Source organism: Tachyglossus aculeatus, chromosome 11 (assembly GCF_015852505.1).
Source record: "Tachyglossus aculeatus isolate mTacAcu1 chromosome 11, mTacAcu1.pri, whole genome shotgun sequence".
Classification (NCBI taxonomy): domain Eukaryota; kingdom Metazoa; phylum Chordata; class Mammalia; order Monotremata; family Tachyglossidae; genus Tachyglossus; species Tachyglossus aculeatus.
Window position 1 is genome coordinate 56,667,703 of NC_052076.1, and position 19,885 is coordinate 56,687,587.

Consider the following 19,885-nt stretch of genomic DNA (forward strand, 5'->3'; position numbering starts at 1 on the left):
CTATATTCCAGATAGGAGGAAGTAATCAATCAATCAGTGGAATTTATTGAGCACTTACTGTGTGAATAGCACTGCACAAAGCACTTGTAGTAGCGTGTATAAGGCACATACATAAGGGCCGTGGAAGGTTATGATAATTGAAGGGCTCAAAGTGCTGATGTGGGAGTTGGGGGGTATAAGACGGGGAGGCTAGCAATTAATTGGGGAAATAATTATCTTATTTCTATCTCCTCTGCCACAAAGTAAGCTCCTGATGAGCAGGAATCAAACCTCCAATCATACTCTTGGTAGCGCTTACGTCAGTGCTATGCACAGAGCAGACGCTCAATATATACTCTTGACCAATTCAGTGTTTAATAACCAATCAGTCAAGGTCAGCTTTTGTTCCAGAGTTCTGTTATACTGTACTCTCCCAAGTGCTTCTTAGTACAGTGCTTCACACATAGTAAGAGCTCAATAAATACCCCTGACTGATTGAGCCACCCCTTCAAGTTCCCATTCTCGGCTCTGCCCTCCAGAATGTATCTGCTTATTGTTGTATAGTACTCTCCCAAGGACTTAGTAAGTGTTCTGCACACAGTGAGCACTCAATAAATATGACTGAATGAATCTTCCCAGCTCTACATCAAGCTGTGGAATTCAGGTTCCCTGGGGAAAGTGAATCCCCCTCGTCCCCCTCTCCATCCCCCCATCTTACCTCCTTCTCTTCCCCACAGCACCTGTATATATGTATATATGTTCGTACATATTTATTACTCTATTTATTTATTTTACTTGTACATATCTATTCTATTTATTTTATTTTGTTAGTATGTTTGGTTTTGTTCTCTGTCTCCCCCTTTTAGACTGTGAGCCCACTGTTGGGTAGGGACTGTCTCTATATGTTGCCAACTTGTACTTCCCAAGTGCTTAGTACAGTGCTCTGTACACAGTAAGCGCTCAATAAATACGATTGATTGATTGATTGATAGTAAGAGCTCAATAAATACCCCTGACTGATTGAGCCACCCCTTCAAGTTCCCATTCTCAGCTCTGCCCTCCAGAATGTAGATACTTATTGTTGTATAGTACTCTCCCAAGGACTTAGTAAGTGTTCTGCACACAGTGAGCACTCAATAAATATGATTGAATGACTCTTCCCAGCTCTACATCAAGCTGTGAAATTCAGGTTCCCTGGGGAAAGTGAATCCCCCTCGTCCCCCTCTCCATCCCCCCATCTTACCTCCTTCCCTTCCCCACAGCACCCGCATATATGTATATATGTTTGTACATATTTATTACTCTATTTATTTATTTATTTTACTTGTACATATCTATTCTATTTATTCTATTTTGTTAGTATGTTTGGTTTTGTTCTCTGTCTCCCCCTTTTAGACTGTGAGCCCACTGTTGGGTAGGGACTGTCTTTATATGTTGCCAACTTGTACTTCCCAAGTGCTTAGTACAGTGCTCTGCACACAGTAAGCGCTCAATAAATATGATTGATTGATTGAAAGTGAAGAGGAAGACAGCAAGGAGGAGGAGCTATGACAGTGGCAGTGACTTCCGCTCTCAAGGCTGGTACTGGGTCGCACCCAGGACTCCACCCCAAGCGCTGGGCCTAGCTTGGCATGGGACATGGGATGACTGCCCGCTCTCTGCCCCCTTTCCTCTACCTTGGGATCAGCCAATGAGGCTCAGAGCCCCAGGTGTTGACTGAGATTAAGGTCACCAGAGTTTCATCTCATCTTGTGGAGGAGAAACACCACAAGAAACTTTTGAATAGATAATCTGCGTTAAGCAGCTGCCATGACAGAGAAAGGAAAAAGGCTATGGGCGAGAAGTGGTGCTTGTGGTTTCCTGTTGAGAGACAGACTCAGAGGCAGAAATTACAAAGAGCCCTCTTAAGACTGCTGATCCGCCCAACTGCAAAGCGAACAACTCCCCGAGACTTGACTTCTCCCCACACGGCTGATTTTTGGAGGGTTTTTTTTTAACCTTTTTAGGTTTTTAATCCTGTTCTTGGTTGTTTGATTCTCGCTCGCATCTATTTTTGTGTATTTCTACGAGGGCTTCCATGGCAGTGCCCCAGCCCAGGAAGAGGAAACCAAAATCTAGCATTAAAATGTTTTCTAGTCAAAAGAAGGGTTTCAACATGGTGACATGGTCAGCATCCTCATGAGCTTTTAGGAAAGGTGCATTTGCACTTAGTACTGTGTGCTCAATCTGCAAGTGAAGTCACCTGCTTATGGGCAGGAAACATTTCTACTAATTCTATTGTATTGTACTCTCCCACGTGCTTATTACAGTGCTCTGCACATTGTAAGTGCTCAATAAATGCCATTTATTGACTGATAAGAATGTAGCCTAGTGGAAAGAACCCATGCCTGGGAGTCAGAGGACCTAGGTTCTAATTCTGGCTTTGTCACTTCTCTGCTGTGTGACTTTGGGCAAATCACTTAACTTCTCTGTGCCTCAGTTATCTATAAAGCAGGGATTAAACCCTCCCCCCTTAATTTAGACTGTGAGCCCCATGTGGGATCAGGACTGTGTCCCACCTGATTATCTTGCATCTACTCCAGGGCTTAGTACAGTGCCTGGCTCGTAGTAAGTGTTTAACAAATTCCATTTTTTTAAAAAAGGACCTAATAATAATAATAGTATTTGTGGTATTTGTTAAGTGCTTACTATGTGCCAATTGATGGGATAGATACAAATTAATCAGGTAGATTTAGGACCCTGAGTTCCAATCCCAGCTCTGCCATTTGTCTGCTTTGTGACCTCGAACAAGTCACCTAACTTCCCTGAATCTCAGTTTCCTTCTCTGTAAAATGATGATAAAATACCTGTTTTTTCCTCCTACTTAGATTGCGAGCTCCACGTCAGAAAGGGACTGTGTCTGATCTGACTGTCTTGTATCAACCCCAGCGCTTAGTACAGCGCTTGACACATAGCGCTTAATAAATACTGTAGCTGTTGTTGTTATTGTTATTATTATTATTAGAAGTTTACAATATAATCAGATCGCAATATCCCAGACATCTAAATGCCCTAATGAGCAACTGAAAAAGTAATAGTCTAAATCCTTATTTCACTTATTGCCATCCCAGTTCCTGGCATACCTGACTGACCAATTCATCACAATGGCACTGGAAAGTTGTGTAAATCCCTCTCTCCTCCATGGCACAGGTACTGGAGGAAGCACAATGGTCCATGCATGGTTCTGGAGCCATTTTTTTAATGGACCTGAGGCCAAAACCCAGTGGTGAGGAGGAACGGGACGATTATAGTTGCCAATTTGTACTTCCCAAGCGCTTAGTACAGTGCTCTGCACACAGTAAGCGCTCAATAAATACGATTGATGATGATTATAGGATTCCCCAGTGTGGAGATACCCAACTGAGCCAAACTAATCATGAGGATCAACCCTGCCAAGGATGCCAGTCATGTTGGACCCCTGGCAAAGCACTGACCTTGGGGAACAGCCACAGGGTAAGGGCATTTTGGGGAGAGGGAAGGAAAAGAGGGAAGGGGGAGTGTGAGGATTTGTGGGTTTAGGCAGTGTGTGGATAGGGAGATAAGACTCCTGGTAGAGCTTGAATTGTAAGACTAATATCCTCCCACACATTATGCACTGCCAATTCCATGCCCCTCTCTGCCCACCGGCCTATTCTCCTGGCAACAATCCCGCTCCTCCTTTTTTTATATAGTACTTATTTAAGCACTTACTATGTGTCAAATCCTGTTCTAAGCGCTACGATATATACAAGCTACATGTCTTATCTTAGGCAAACCATTTAGTCTCTCTGGGTCTCAGTAACCTCATTTGCAAAATGGGGTTTAACTCTGTGTGCCCCACATGGGACAGGGACTGTGTCCAACCTGATTAGCTTGCTTTTACCCCAGTGCTTAGAAGAGTGCCTGGCACATAGTAAGCGCTTAACAAATACCGTAAGAAAAAAGAAAAAATTCAATTAGGTTGGACACAGTCCCTTGTCCCACATGGGGTTCACAGTCTAAGTAGGAGGGAGAATAGGAGAACTGAGGCAAGAAAAGTGAAGTGAATTATCCAAGGTAATAATATTTCTTAAATGCTTATTATGTGGCAGGCATGTACTCAACGCTGGGGTGGATACAAGCAAATCAGATTGGACATAGTCCCTGGGCCATGTGGGGTTCAGTCTCAATCCACATTTTACAGGTGAGGGAACTGAGGCTCAGAGAAGTGACTTGCCCAAGGTCACATAGCAGACATGTAGAAGTGCCGGAATTAGAACCCATGACCTTCTGATTCCCAGGCCTGCGTTCTATTCACTACACCACGTTGCTTCTCAACACTCTCTTCCAAATGGTGGACCCGCAGTCTTCCTGGCAGGGAGGCACAGTTTGGCCTCCCCAGGTAAATCACACTAATTTTCGGTTCTGTGTCTCTTTCCCCTTCTTCCCTCCCTCTTCCCCTCTTTTTCCCCTCCCACCCCACCCTTGCCACTGCTCACCCTGGTGCCTCCGCATTCATTCCAGGTGGAACTGAGAAGAGGATCACTATCTCCTCCTGCCTACAATGAGTCAACACAAGGGGGATTCTGGTTAAAGAACAAACATTGAATGACCCTAGGGAATCCCCCTCCTCAGGCCCCTCCTGGCCCAAGCCCACTGCCCGGCCCCGAGACAGCATTTACCTGATCTGCAGCTCTCTGACTTTCGGAGAGGTCACGGCCGTCTTGGCCAAGGCAAGGATGGCCTTGACTGAAATCTCGTTGTGGCTTAAACTGTGGATTTAAGGCATGGGATTAGGATATTAGCTCACTCTTTCTCCTCTCCTCATCTCTTACCCCTCACTAGGAAATCCATCAGCTCTCTCCCTCCTACTCATCCACCCTCTTCTCTCACGTGCCCCCAGCTCTCATTCTCTGTTTCTCTCAAGCTCACCTGCTCACTTTGCCTCATTCTGATCACTCCCACCACTGACCCTTCCCTGGGCCTGAAACTCCCTCCCTCTTCAAATCCAGCAGAGCAGAGCTCACCGCAACTTCGAAGCCCTTCTGAAATCACATCTTCTCTAGGAGGCAATCACATCTTCTCTAGGAGGCCTTCTCTGATTGACTACTAATTACTAATTAATTACTAATCTCTCCAGGTTATATCCCTGACAACTGCCACACACCACCTGCTCCTATCCTACCCTCTCGCTGTGGGCAGGGAACATGTCTACCAACTCTGTAATACTGTTATACTGTACACTCATAATTGTTTAGTGCAGTGCTCTCCACACAGTCAGTGCTCAATAAATACAATTGACTGATTACTCACTTGTGAACTCACAACCATCTAGTGCGCTAAAGTATCTACTTTCAAACCTATTACTTAAGCCCTAACTCACACTCACATACCCCTCTGTCTGGGAATTATAGCAGCTTCTATCTCCCCCGCCACACTGAAAATTTCTTGAGGGCAAGGTTCAGGTCTATTTATTCTTAGTATGGGCTTTGCATAGAGAAGGCAGTCAATAAATTTTATTGATAATGATGGGGAAGACTAGACTTAGAATGCAAACTTCTTGGCTCCCTGTGCACAAAGTCTCTTGAAAACCAAGTACAAAGAGAAGAGAAAGAGAGATAGAGAATATTCAGTTTCCATTTGGTCTATGAAGTCTTATTTCAGGGTTGGACTGATTTTTTTCATGGTATTTGTTAAACACTTACTAAGTGCCAGGGAGCAATGCAGTAGAGATAAGCGTCTCAGGTTGGACACAGTCCCTGTCCCACGTGGGGCTCACAGTCTTAATCCCCATTTTACAGTTGAGGAAACTGAGACACAAAAAAGTTGAATGACAGCAGACAAGTGGTGAAGCCAGAATCAGTATCCAGGTCCTTCTGATTCCCAGGCCCATCCTCTATCAATTAGGTATTACTGACTTGGCAATAAAGGAATAGTTGAGTCAACAGAGTTGACAGATACAAGGATCAGGGTGATAGCAAAAGGCTCATATCAATCTCCTTTTCCTCTTTTCCCCTCACTCCAAGCTCATTCCTCTGACCACCTCCTCCCTGCCCCAAATCTTTCTAAGTAGGGAGGGAAGAGCTCTTCCTCCAAATGACACCCCTCATGAACCTAGGCTCAGGAGATTCCACTGAGTACAAGGCAATTCCCTTTACGTGGAAATGGAGAAATTATATTGAGACAAAAAGCATTAAATTGGGCTTTTCCAGTCTGTAGCAATACCATTCCAACATGATGCTCTGCTTCATAATGGGCACTTTTAACTGGAAATGATCCGACAACACTTACTCAATTTTCTGTAACTTTTTCACTCCAGAAAATATTTCTGTGATCTTCAAAACTTCAAGATCCCTCAACTTGTTGTCCTGCAAACTACAAATCAACATGAAATTTGTTACAGATCCCTTTAGCCAAGAATGCCAAAGCACTGTATCAGTGTAATCTTGGGCAAACCTCAACAGACCCCTACAGCAGACAGCCTAGCAAGCTGCGTTTCACACTTTACATCTGGGGAAACTGACAAGTGACTTACCTAAGGTCACAATACAAGTGGTAGTAAGGTCACCAATATCCCCCACCCTGGGCCTCACCTCCAGATTTTTTTTGTTATTTGTGGGTTTTTAATTTTTTTTTTTTAATTTTTTAATGGTATTTGTTAAACGCTTGTACATACAAGTCATCAGGTTAGACACAGTCCATGTCCCACACATGACTCAGCAGTCTTAATCCCCACTTTACATAGTGACTGAGCCACAGAGAAGTTAAGTGACCTGCCCAACCTAGCACAGCAGACAAGTGGAGGAACTAGGATTAGAACCCAGGTCCTTCTGATTCCCAGGCCCATGCTTTATCCACTATGCTTCTGTGTGTCAAGCACCATTCTAAGCACTGAGGTAGATACAAGTTAACGTCGTCTCCTTATGTTCAATGTCCCTTGAAACTCAGGGTCATGTTGGGACCGTGTAAGGACCAAGACCTTACACTGGGTTTGGAAATAAGGGCATCTTCCTTTTTTTTAAGGGTATTTGTTAACCATTTACTATGTCCCTTGAAACTCAGGGTCATGTTGGGACCGTGTAAGGACCAAGACCTTACACTGGGTTTGGAAATAAGGGCGTCTTCCTTTTTTTTAAGGGTATTTGTTAACCACTTACTACGTGCTAGGCATTGTTCTAAATGCTGGGGTAAGTACAAGTTAATCAGGTTAGACACAGTCCATGTCCTACATGGGGCTCAAAGTCATAATCCTGATTTTACAGAGTAGGTAACTGAGGTATAGAGAAGTGAAGTGACTTGCCCAAGGTCACACAGCAGGCAAGTGTCAGAGCTGGGATTAGAACCTAGATCCTTCTGACAACCAAGCCTATGCTGTATCCACTAGGCAACACTGCTTCTCTGCTTTGTCCTGAGAAAAGGCAGAAACCATGAACCGTCTCTATCACGACAAAAGGGAAATTAGTTCTGGGCCGAAAGGAAGCCTGAAATGTGAATTGGTACAAAAAGAGCCAGTGTGAAACAATGGGTATTTGCCCTGTAGTTCTTATTCACAGCCTGTGCATCCAGGGACCACCGCAGTCCTCTCTCCCCATGACATACTCACTTAATCTCTTCCAGCTGAAGACAGTTTGTAAAAGCTTGCATCAGGTGATCCACACCTTGAGAGGTGATTTTGCTTCCAATTAACCTGGAAGAGCACAAAGACTGTCAGTGTAAGCCCAGGAGGACACTGATGTCTATCTCCCCCTCTGTCAATCAATCAATGGCATTTATTGAGTGCTTAGTTGTGTGCCGAGCACAGTGCTAAGCACTTGAGAGAATACAATATAACAGAATTGGTAGACATGAACCCTGCCCACAACAAGCTTGCTGATTAGACAGGGAGATAGACAATAATATAAATTACAGATTATGTATTAATTCATTCAATCGTATTTATTGAGTGCTTACTGTGTACAGAGCACTGTATTAAGTGCTTGGGAGAGTACAATACAACAATAAGCAGACACATTCCCTGCCCACAATGAACTTACATATATGTGTGTATATACACATATATGCATACATACATACACGTATATATACTATATGCAAACATCTAGATATAGATATATCTAGATAGATCTCTATCTATGTCTAGGTATATCTCTATATTGATGCCCTCCAAACAGAGGGCTGCCCTATTTACCAACTCTTTGATCAGTGTAATATCCATACCTACACAGTTTCTTTCCCAGAAAAGCCCTGGTTAGCATTGCCTTAGGTCCCACTTACCAGCCTGTAGGGTTGCACGGCTTTATGGAGGAATAAAATGCAGCCAATAGCTTACTCTTTCCCCCAGTCAAATCAGAAAGACCTTGGCCAAGCTTATTTAGAGGGGCTCTGAGAAGCACCAAGTGGTATGGGCACACTGGGTTTTTTGGTGGGGAAAATAATAATAATAATAATAATAATAATAATAATAATAAATAATAATAATGGTATTTATTAAGCGCTTACTATATGCAAAGCACTGTTCTAAGCGCTGGGAAGTTACAAGGTGATCAGGTTGTCCCACATGGGGCTCACAGTCTTAATCCCCATTTTACAGATGAGGCAACTGAGGCACAGAGAAGTTAAGTGACTTGCCCAAAGTCACACAGCTGACAATTGGCGGAGCGGGGATTTGAACCCATGACCTCTGACTCCAAAGCCCGGGCTCTTTCCACTGAGCCACGCTGCTTATTAAAATCACACTTCCTCTAAGAAGCCTACCTAAGCCCTCATTTCCACTCCTCCCACTCCCTTCTGTGTCACCTTTGCACTTGGGTCTGCAGTCACTCCTCCCTCAGCCCCACAGCACTTATGTACATCTTCATGATTCATTCATTGATATTAATGCCTGTCTCCCCCTCTAGACTGTGAGCTCGTTGTGGGCAGGGAATGTTTCTACCACCTCTACTGTATTGTACTCTCCAAGTACAGCGTTTTTCACACAGTAAGCACTCAATAAATATGATTGATTGATATGTAGGTATATATATATATATATATATATATATATATATATATATATATATAATAAATTGATTGAAAACTGTCTCCTCGCCTAGTAGATGAAAACCGCCTCAAGGAGAGAGAGCATTGTAATATAGTAAAGCCCTAGGCATTCTGTGGGTGCTCCCTGGAGGCCTGTTGACTAACTGACAGAGGCCATCCTACCTCTCTTAGATGTTCTGAAGACATCTTACCCACTCCCTATGGGGTGTATAGCTGGTGTACACTTCTAAGCAGTCCGTCCTCCTCCTCCCAACTGCCTTCCGGGAAGGACCCCTCCAAATAGCAGTATCCAGGCTTGGACCCTATAAGAAGTCATGGCCCTCTAACACCATAAAGGGACAGCTGCTGCAATATCCGCCTCCTGGTGACCCATCCCCACAACCCCTGAGGTCTGAGTAGACACAAATGCTCACCCCACTTTCTTTAGACTCGTCATCCCCGGCAAGCTCCTGGCGAGGGCTTCCGCAAAGGCGTCTCCACATTTCCTGCTTCTGAAGCTGCCGGGAAGAGGTGCAGAGAGAGAGGAGTTAGATGAGCACTGGGTTGCCACCCTGGAGCCACGGATGGATTCATTCGAACCATTCCAGAGGTCCCAGACGTCTGTTGTCCGAGACTGGTGATTCCAGAGGTGGTCTGCGAGTGTCCCCTCCCTTCTCCTGCTTGCCCCATCCACGAGCTGCCCAGGACTCTGAAGGAGTCAGGAAAGCAGGCACTCCTGGCCTCTCCCATGGCCCACAGCTCCAGGAGCTTGTGTTTCAAGCTGAAGCCTGGTCAGCTTCACCTCAACAAAACCACCAATGTCTCGACTTGAAATCAAAATGTTGCGGGACTGAGGCAGACTGAGAGAGAGGTGCCCGGGCCCTGCCTGGCCTCTCCGCTCTGAGCCCAAGGGGCAGCTAAAATCTCATGCTCCTCGAGAGCCATAATGTGGCTCCAGCAGTTTCTCTCAGTGAAGGAGGAAAGCAACCTGGTTCCCTGGGAGGAGGTCACCCAACACCTTCCACCTGGGCAAGGAGGTGCATTGGGGAAGATATGTCTTAGAGAACTTCATAACTCCTCAGGGGGTCCAAGAGGGTAGTAAATTTCTCTTTGTGGGCACGCTGATCCTTGAGGTGGACAGCAACTCTCTCGGAGACCAAAACCTGGTCCTCTGGTGCCATGAAAGACCGAGTCTCTGGAGAATATCCTAGAGGAAAGCCTAGACTTCAAAGCACAGGGCCCCAAAGCCCCCCCCTCCATCCATCTATCCTGTCCTCACCTGAGGCTCCCGACATTCCGGCATTTGGCCAGGGCCTCCAGGCAGTCCGGCTCCACGGGGCAGCCTGCAAAGTCCAGGTCGATGGGGGTGGTCCCGCAGTCCACCAGCAAGGCCAGAGCCTCCAGGTCCGAGTGGGTCAGGCGGAAGTTGTGGAAGCCATACTTGTGGTGAAGGTGGCGGCCTACGCGCTCGGCCAGCTCCGGGTCCTGCGTCTCGCCCACGCAGTGGCACAGCTCCATCACCTTGGGCCCCGTCAAGCTGGTGGTGGCCAGCTTCAGCAGGGACTCCAGGACAACTAGCTGCTTGTCCTGAACCCAGGCCTCCTCCCGCCGGGCCAACTGGGCCAGAAATCCCCGGCAGGCTGGGGCAGAGAGGCCTGACAGGAAGATGTGGAAGTGGTCCAGGAGGCCCATCTTGGACTCGGTCCTCACAGACCACTTGGACTTAAGGGGGAACTTCCTCTTGAGAGAGCTCCTGTCCACCGAGGGGCTGACCAGGAAATGCAAGGCAGCACAGAACTCCTGCAGGCCGAGGTGGGGGAAAGCAAAGACCGTCTCCTGTCTCCAGGGCCCGGTCCTCACCTCTAAGGACACGAGCAGGTGGTGCCTCAAGGCCAAGCTCCTCACGGGCTCCGAGACATTTTCCTCAGAGAAAACCACCCTTCGCTCCTCCAGGCCCCTCAGGGCCAGCTTGCAGAGGCCCAAGAGGGCCGGCTGGGGCTGGCCCAGGCGGGCCCTGCCATGCTTGGGGGATGGCTGCTGGCCCAGGATGATGTGGAACAGCTGGACATATAGCTGGGTGACTGTCGGGGGCAGAGGGATGAGCGGCTGGTCCGAAGGGAGGTGGCCCAGGCAGATACAGACGACCCGGCAGATGGCAGGCACCGAGCACATGATCTGCAGCTTGCGGTTCCCCTCCAGCACCTTTAGGGCCTGGCAGCGGGCCTCCGGAGCCAGGAAAAAATGGCTGGTAAACTCCTTCACCCTGGGCCAGTCGAAGCCCCAGACCTCAAAGGAAGCAGTCACCGAGTTGAGCAGGAAGTCGGGGAGCCTCCCCGGCCGAGAGGTGACCATCACACAGCAGCCGGGCAGGAGCGTCCCACAGCACAGGCCGGAGAAGAGATCAAGGATGGAGGCTGGGGCGAAGGGGTCAGGAGCTGGCTCCTCGCAGGGCTGGGAGGAGCCCTCAGGCCAGGGGCCCAGAAACTCATCCAACCCATCAAAGATGAGCAGAAGCCGCCTGGCGTTCTCCTGCAGGTCCTGGAAGACTGCCTGTGGCTGGACCCTGGGGGGCTGGAACAGGTCAAAGAGAAGTTGCTGGAGTGTCAGATTCTCACCCACCAGATTCAGCTGCCTGAACTCGAAGAGGAAGACTGACTGAAACTGGTCCAGTTCACCCCTGGCCCACTTCTGGCAGACCCAGCGCATCAGCGTTGTCTTCCCCGTGCCTGGCTTTCCCAGCAGGATGATCACCCTGGTGCGCGAGCCGGCCCCAGCCTCGAACATGCCCGAAACCCCCACGTCGGCCCCATCTTCGGCCTCAGAGGCCTCATCCCGGGCCCTCTCCGGCCTCTCCCTGAGCCAGGCGGCCTTATTCCGTCGGATGACCAGGTCGACATAGACCTGGCCAGAGGTGTTCTCTCGCCCCGGCCCGGGCGGGATGGCTGCCTCACTGCCATAGCGCTGCAGGACTGAGGTCTTCAGGTCTGTCTGGTAGATCCTGGCCAGTTCTGAGGAGGACCCAGGGAGGAAACAGTTGAGGCAACAGCCCAGGCCTTACCTCCTCCACCCGGGACCGGGCTCCCCACAGAAATGGAAGGCATTTCTCTTCCCCTGTTCTCTGGGCCCCAGAAGGTGTCCCCAGGTGGACAGGGAACCTGAACTGGGATTGCAGGGGGTCCATTTGAGGCCCATATCAAGGTGACCCCTGGCACCCTCCCACCTGCCCTCACTGGAGAGGCCCTTGGGAGTGAGGTGCGGAGAGAGGAAGGGGCGAGAAAGGGAGAGACGGAAGGGTTACCTAGCTGCTGACACCGGATCCGCTTCCTTTGTGGAGAAACAACTTTGTGCTGGTGAACTGGAAGAGAGAGAGAGAGGTGACTGAGCTGAGGACCCTCCTTTCCGGCTAGCTGCAGCAGGAGAGAAGCAGCAAGGCCTAGTGGATAGAGCACAAGCCTGGGAGTCAAAAGGACCTGGCTCTGCCATTTGTCAGCTGTACGACACTGGAAAAGTCACTTAACCTCTCTTTGCTTCAGTTACCTCATCTGTAAAAATGGGGAATAAGACTGTGAGCCCCATGTGGGACAGAGACTGTGTCCAACCTGATAAATGTATATCTAACCCAGAGCTTAGTTCAGTGCCCAGCACACAGTAAGTGCTTAACAAGCAGCGTGGCTCAGTGGAAAGAGCAAGGGCTTTGGAGTCAGAGGTCATGGGTTCGAATCCTGGCTCCGCCACATGTCTGTTGTGTGACCTTGGGCAAGTCAGTTCACTTCTCTGAGCCTCAGTTACCTCATCTGTAAAACGGGGATTAAGACTGTGAGCCCACTGTTGGACAACCTGATCACCTTGTAACCTCCCCAGCACTTAGAACAGTGCTTTGCACATAGTAAGCGCTTAACAAATGTCATTATTATTATTATTATTAAATATTATTAAAAAAAAAACAAGAAGAAGGGAGGGTGGAGGGCAGTACCTGCAGAGGCTGGGAGATTTCAGTGTCCTTGCATCCCCTTAAGGGTTTCTCCCTCTGCGTGGGGGTAGCTTCTGGGGGGACAGGGGGGACTGGGGTTGCTGGGCAGAACAGAAGGACTCCTCCCTTGGCCGGCCAGAGGGGCAGGGAAGACCCTGCATGGAAGGTTCTCAGCCAAGTACCATTACTATGATTGCAGCAAGAATGGCCACTCAAACCTGTAGGCATACCCCAAAGCCTGAGGACTAAAAGGAATGTCAGGGGAAGGTTGGGAGGAGGTGTTGGGTAGCTCATATAGGCTTCCTGCTGCAGGTGGAAGCTCGTGTTCTCTCAGTGGAGGGGCAGGGGCCAGCAGCGGAAGTCTGGCAGGTGGCAGAGACATCTGCAAGGCACAGAGAGCCCATTCTTGGTTTGGCATCAACTTCCTAACTCCACACAGATGCCCACACAGATGCCCAGCAGCACTGGGTTGGGTGGAGCTGGTGGGGCAGGAATTCTCACTCCCACCCCAACCCAGTCTGGGAGTCTCCATTCCTAATACCATTCCATCCTTGAGGCAAGCTCCCCGAGACCTCTCTGGGCTAAGGCCTCTAAAGTTTTGAGATGGGGAAGCGAAGGCCGGTTTCTTCTCCAGCTGACGCCTGGCAGGGAATCAAGAAAGGGAGCAGGGTATTACCCTGGAGAAGCCAATTAAGATCTATCTTCTCCTTGATAATGGGCCTGGAGACTTTTCCATCTCCCAGGAGTCTCCTGTTCCATCTCAAGGAGTAGGCTACCCCTGTTGGAGTCCCAAAGATACAGTAGAGATAGTAGTATTTATTTTTCAGTATTTATTCATATCAATGTCGGTTTTATTCATTTTAATGTCCGTCTCCCCCTCTAGACTGTAAGCTTGTTTGTGGGCAGGACATGTGTCCGCTGATTCTGTTATATTCTCCCAAGTGCTTAATACAGTGCTCTGCATGTATAAGCGCTCGATAAATATGATTGATTGATTAAGGTCTTACTGTGTGCAGAACATTGTACCACGTGCTGGAATATAATACACGGGAATTATGGTGGGAATTAAACATGGTCCCTGTCACAACCTAAAATGCCCAAGTTCTAAAGAAAACAAATAGTGAACCCAAAGAATGCAATAATAATTGTAGTATTTGTTAAGCGCTTAATAGGTGCCAAACACTGTTCTAAGCACTGAGGTAGATGCAAGGTTATCAGGTTGGACACTGTCCCTGTCCTGCATGGGGCTCACAGTCTAGGTAGAAGGGAGTAGGATTTAATCCCCATTTTACAGATGAGGGAACTGAGGCACAGTGAATTAAGTGACTTACCCAAGATCACACAGCTGACACAGAGCTTAGCCAGGATTTGAACCCAGGTCCTCTGACTCCCAGGACCTTGCTCTTTCCACTAGGCCATACTGCTTCTCTACACAAAACAATTCCCTTTTCTTCTCTCTATTTCCCATTGGCTTGGTTTCCATGGGAACTTGGGGTGAGGAGGGGGGACCGACCCCGAATATATTCACTGCAGACAGGTTGTGGTGATCTGGCCATTACCCAAGAGGAATGGGGAGGAAGACAAGGAGAGGGGTTGATAATAATAATAATGATGGCATTTGTTAAGCGATTACTATGTGCAGAGCACTGTTCTAAGCGCTGATGAAAAGGAAGGGACAGATCTGGGAAATGGGAATGATACTCTAAGTAGGCAGCCTTAATTTATCAGCCAGCCTCAGCAGTCCACCAGTCCCACCCAAGTCCCCGCAGATCTGTGAGGTGCAAACAAGGCCCTGGGCCCACTGACCCCAGGACAGCTAAAGCAGGTTTCTGGATGAAGCCTCTTCTCCCACCCACAACATCACTCACCAGCTAGTTGAGAGAGAGAGTGAGGAGCCTCAACATAGTTTTCATTCCCCGCCTCTCGTTTCTGGCCAGGGCCTCCTGAAACGATAAATAAGTCAGAAAAGCAGGGAGCTGTCGATGGGGGTGGTAGCCCTGATAGGATGGAGCGGCCCCCTTGGGAAAAGGGGAACCAGACCTGGAGGAGGGATTGGTTACAGGAAAATGAAGATGGGCTCATGGTGGGCCGGGACTATATCTACCAACTCCATTATATTGTACTATCCCAAGCGCTTAGTACAGTGCTCTACACACAGTACGTGTTCACTAAATACCATTGAAGGATTGATTAATTATCCAATCCAATGAACTTGTATCTACCTCAGTGCTTAGAACAGTGCTTGGCACAAAGTAAGCACTTAGCGAACAACACAGTTATTGCATTCTTTGGGCTCACTATTTGTTTTCTTTAGGTCTTCTGGACTTACAGCAAGTCTAATGAACTTTCCTTGTATTCCATCCAGTGCTTAGTGCAGGGTCTGGCCCATAGTAAGTGCTTAAATACCACAGTTATTATTATTATTATTATTAATAATAATAATAATTAGGAGGCAATAGAGCTGGAAGATTCAGGGGCCAGGAAAGTTTAAAACTGTCTCCAGGTCTGTCTCCATCCCTGGCACAGCAGCAGTACCCAATGGATGTCAAATGGCTTCCTTTCTCACACTCCCACTCCCAACCCTGACACCCATCAGCCTGTGCCCTGGGGACCCTTGCTCTGGACAGGTGCTGGGGCTACCTAAGGGGGCTAATTTCTTTGGGAGTGGGCAGCTACTAACCCACCCTCAAAATGTGGACCTCAGATCCAGAGGCCATTTGCCCAAGGTGGGGAAAGTGGCTTTGGGGAAGAGCAGGAAAGGGAGACTCCTTCAACCGCCCCCCTTCAAAGAGCAGCAAAACCCAGGTATGCAGCAGACAGAAAAGACTTACATTTTCCCCTCCACAGAAAGTGGCTTAGGGGAGAGGGAGCAGAGCCAGCTCTAAACTCCAATACGGGGCCAAGAAGAATGACAGAATCCATGCCAGAGGGATGAATCCCCAGTGACCACCCTCGGGCCTCTGACAGCATTACCGGGGAGGAGCTGGTGTGGACCTGGACAGAAGCGACTGATTTCTTGTGAGCAGCCAACCGGAAATTCCTAGGGACACCCAAGAGACCCCGCCCCTACAAACCCCTGCCCCTCAATATGACAGGTCTCTTGGAGACCCTGGGATTGAGTCCTAGAGGAATCGAGTCCTAGAAGAATCCCTCTGCTTTGGGTCAGAATCAAAGCCAGCTCCCCCAGCAAGGGCTAGGTGCTGATGAGCCATCAATCAATCAAGTTTCAACCTGGGCTGATTCTCTTTCTAGACCGTAAGCTCCTTGTGGGCGGGGAAACTCTGTTATATTGCACTCATCCAAGCGCTTAGTACAGGGCACTGCCCACAGTCAGCTCACAATAAATACCATTGATCGGCCGGTTGATGTTACCTTGCCCCCACACGCTCAAAAGCGTGGTCTCCAGCTCCAAAGGCAACACCAGCTCCATGCAGAGGGTCTGGATGAATACTCTCCAGGTGGCGAGGCTGTGGGTCCGGAGCAGGCGGAGGAGGCTGGGGACCACCTGGGTGGGGGCCAAGCTCTTCGCCTGAGACCTCAGACTCTGCAGGTCCATGGCGGGCAGAAGGGACTGGGCCTTCTCAACCAGCCACTGAGGGTCCTTGCTCAGTATCTCAACTAGCTGGGACCACAAACTCTCCGGTAGGCTTATAGCGTCCATCTGGACCTGGCGGGAGAAACAGCATTTAAGACAACAGAGGGAACAAGACTAGGGATGGCCCCAGACAGGGTGAAGAAATAGTGGGGATTGAACACTTTAATAATAATAATAATTGTGGTATTTTTAAAGACCTTACTATGTGCCAAGCACTGTATTAAGCGCCGGGGCGGATGCAAGAAAGTAGGGTTGGACACAGTCCCTGTCCCACATGGAGCTCACAGTCTCAGTCCCCATTTTACAGATAACTGAGGCACAGAGAAATGAAGTGACTTGCCCAAGGTCATGCAGCAGACATGTGGCGGAGTGGTACAGAACCCATGACCTTCTGACTTCCAGGCCTCAGCGTGGCTCAGTGGAAAGAGCACGGGCTTTGGAGTCAGAGATCATGGGTTCGAATCCCGCCTCCCCCACATGTCTGCTGTGTGACCTTGGGTAAGTCACTTAACTTCTCTGAGCCTCAGTTACCTCATCTGTAAAATGGGGATTAAGACTGTGAGCCCCACATGGGACAACCTCATCACCTTGTATTCCCCCCAGTGCTTAGAACAGTGCTTTGCACATAGTAAGCACTTAACAAATGCCATCATTATTATTAACCACTACACCATGACATAAGCCCCTCAGGTCTCAAATCTCCCCCTCATTACCCCAAATGCCACACCCTGGTTTTCCTAGCCCGACCCCGAGGCCCCTTGGCCTTTGGGATTACTGTTCTGACTGGAGGAACAGGTATTCCTGCAAAATGGCCTCCCCCAGGCTTAAAGAAGGCAATATTTTTGCTTAAAAATGCCACGTATATGGGCTGTTTGGATCCTTAGAAACAGGCATAATCAGAATAGCAGCAGAGAAGCAGCATGATCTAGTAGAAAGAGCACAAGTCTGGGAGTCAGAGGGCCTGGGTTCTAATCCCAGCTCTACCATTGTCTGCTGCGGGCCCTTGGGCAAGTCACTTTACTGCTCTGTGCCTCAGTTAACATCTCTAAAATAATAAAAAAAATAATAATAATAATGTTGGTATTAGTTAAGCACTTACTATGTGCAAAGCACTGTTCTAAGTGCTGGGGGGAACACAAGGAGATGAGGTTGTCCCATGTGGGGCTCACAGTCTTAATCCCCATTTTACAGATGAGGGAACTGAGGCAAAGAGAAGTGAAGTGACTTGCCCATGGTCACACGGCAAACATGTGGGGGAGGCGGCATTCGAACCCATGACCTCTGACTCCCAAGCCCACACTCTTTCCACTGAGCCACGCTGCTCACTAAAATGGAGAATAAAGCTGTGAGCCCCTTCTGGGACATGGATTGTGTCCAACCTAATTATCTTTCATCTACCTCAGAGCTTAGTACAGTGCCTGGCACATAGTAAGCGCTTAACAAATGCCATAAAAACCAGACTAAGAGCAAACACGGTATAAACCCAAACATGGCCAGCCTGAAACTTGGTAGAAAATAAAACCAGCAACTCCACAGATGGGGAAAAGCTCAAGCTGAGCAGCGAGTGGTGGCTTCCCAGAGAAAGGAAGAGATGGAGGAGGAGGGAGAAGAAGACGAGGAAGAAGATGGTGACAAAGAATGTTTTTTTGTTTTTGTTTTTCAGACTATTTGCTAAGCGCTTACTATTTGCCAGACACTGCACTAAGCACTGGGGTGGATACTAGCTAGTCAGGTTAGACACAGTCCATGTCTCACATGGGGCTCACAAGTCTTATTCCCATTTTATGGATGAGGTAACTGAGGCCCAGAGAAGTGAAGTTACTGACCCAAAGTCACACAGCAGACAAGTGACAGAGCCAGGATTAGAGCCTAGGTCCTTCTGACTCTCGGGTCCGTGCTCTATCCACTCAGCCAAGCTGCTTTTCCCGAGGGCTGCTTCTTCACTTCACGTCTCTGGGCTTAGGTTTCCCCATTTAATGTAAATTGGGGCTTCAAACCCTGATCTCCTTCCTGCTTAGACTGTGAGCCCAATGAGGGACTGGAACTGTGTTTGACTTGATGATCCTGTATAATACTTGATACATAGTAAATGCTTAAATACCATTATTATTATAATTATCATTATTGTTGTTGCTATTGATTGGGGACGACTTCGCAGGGGAAGCAGTTCAGTGTCACAGCAATCTTTCTCAAAATGAACTCCATTTCCAAGGCCCATTCGTGGCTGCTTTAGGGGCTGGGAATCCGAGAACGTCTTACTTGGTAACCCAATGGGGCACAGTCATGACAACTGTCCTAGGGTCACTGCTGAGGAAGCTGACATCGTGGGAGTCTCCCCGAGGCCGGGGCTGGCCCAAGGAATACGAGAAAGTCTTACCTGATATCCAAGCGGGGCACAGTCATGTCAGTTGTCCTAGAGTCGCTGCTGAGGAAGCTGCCATTTGGGGAGTCCCCCTGAGACCGGGGGCTGGGTCCCGGGTCCGAAGCACCACTTGGCACGCCATACCTGTTGCATTTGGCACCTGCGGTGACTCCTGCCAAGAGGGAAGGGACGATGGGGGACTTTCACCCCAGAAACGCACCAACGGCTCTGTAACCTGCCCTTTCGGCGAGGTGAGTTCAGAACCACTCTGGACTCTTGGAAGCTGCATTTTCACATTAGCTTAAATCCCCAGAGGATCATTCCTCCCTTCAGAGTCTTAATTTCCCAAACAATCACATCTGCTCTCTCAATTTTCAGGCATGTGAATTCACTCAGTCGTATTTATTGAGTGCTTATTGTGTGCGGAGCACCGTGCTAAGAAGTACGAGAAGCAGCATACAGAGAAGCAGCCTGGCGTAATGGATACAGCGTGGCCCGGCAGAGATGGCGGAAGGGCATGGGTTCTAATCCTGGCTCTGCCACTTGTCTGCTGTGTGATGTTGGGCAAGTCACTTCACTTCTCTGAGCCTCAGTTACCTCATCTGTCCAATAGGGATTGAGACTGTGAGCCCCACGTTTGACAGGGACTGTGTCCAACCCGATCCGCTTGTATCCACCCCAGCACTTAGTATAGTGCCTGACACATAGTTAAGCACTCAACAAATACCATAATTATTAATTATTATTATACTAAGTGTTTGGGAGAGTACAATATAACATAGACACATTCCCAGCCCACAGCGAGTTTACAATCTAGAGAAGGAGATGGATATCAATATAAATAAACGAATTACAGATAATGTAAATAAGTCTGCTGTGTGACCTTGGGCAAGTCCCTTAACTTCTCTGTGCCTCAGTTACCTCATTTGTAAAATGGGGATTAATACTGTGAGCCCCACATGGG

At 48.4% G+C, this 19,885-nt stretch overlaps 1 protein-coding gene across 1 annotated transcript in view; it reads right to left on the reverse strand.

Moving 5' to 3' along the window:
* Window positions 1–19,210, reverse strand: part of NLRC5 (NLR family CARD domain containing 5) — a 68,293-nt gene extending 49,083 nt beyond the window's left edge. Inside the window, exons 1-11 of the mRNA XM_038754337.1 lie at window positions 19,186–19,210; window positions 18,957–19,093; window positions 16,337–16,631; window positions 14,833–14,907; window positions 12,293–12,349; window positions 10,274–12,002; window positions 9,429–9,512; window positions 7,580–7,663; window positions 6,268–6,351; window positions 4,659–4,748; window positions 4,476–4,535 (exon numbers count right to left, since the gene is read on the reverse strand). Coding sequence (XP_038610265.1) covers window positions 4,476–4,535; window positions 4,659–4,748; window positions 6,268–6,351; window positions 7,580–7,663; window positions 9,429–9,512; window positions 10,274–12,002; window positions 12,293–12,349; window positions 14,833–14,907; window positions 16,337–16,631; window positions 18,957–19,093; window positions 19,186–19,210 — 2,720 coding nt within the window. The remainder of the gene's footprint in view (window positions 1–4,475; window positions 4,536–4,658; window positions 4,749–6,267; window positions 6,352–7,579; window positions 7,664–9,428; window positions 9,513–10,273; window positions 12,003–12,292; window positions 12,350–14,832; window positions 14,908–16,336; window positions 16,632–18,956; window positions 19,094–19,185) is intronic.
* Between the last annotated feature and the right edge of the window lie 675 nt (window positions 19,211–19,885).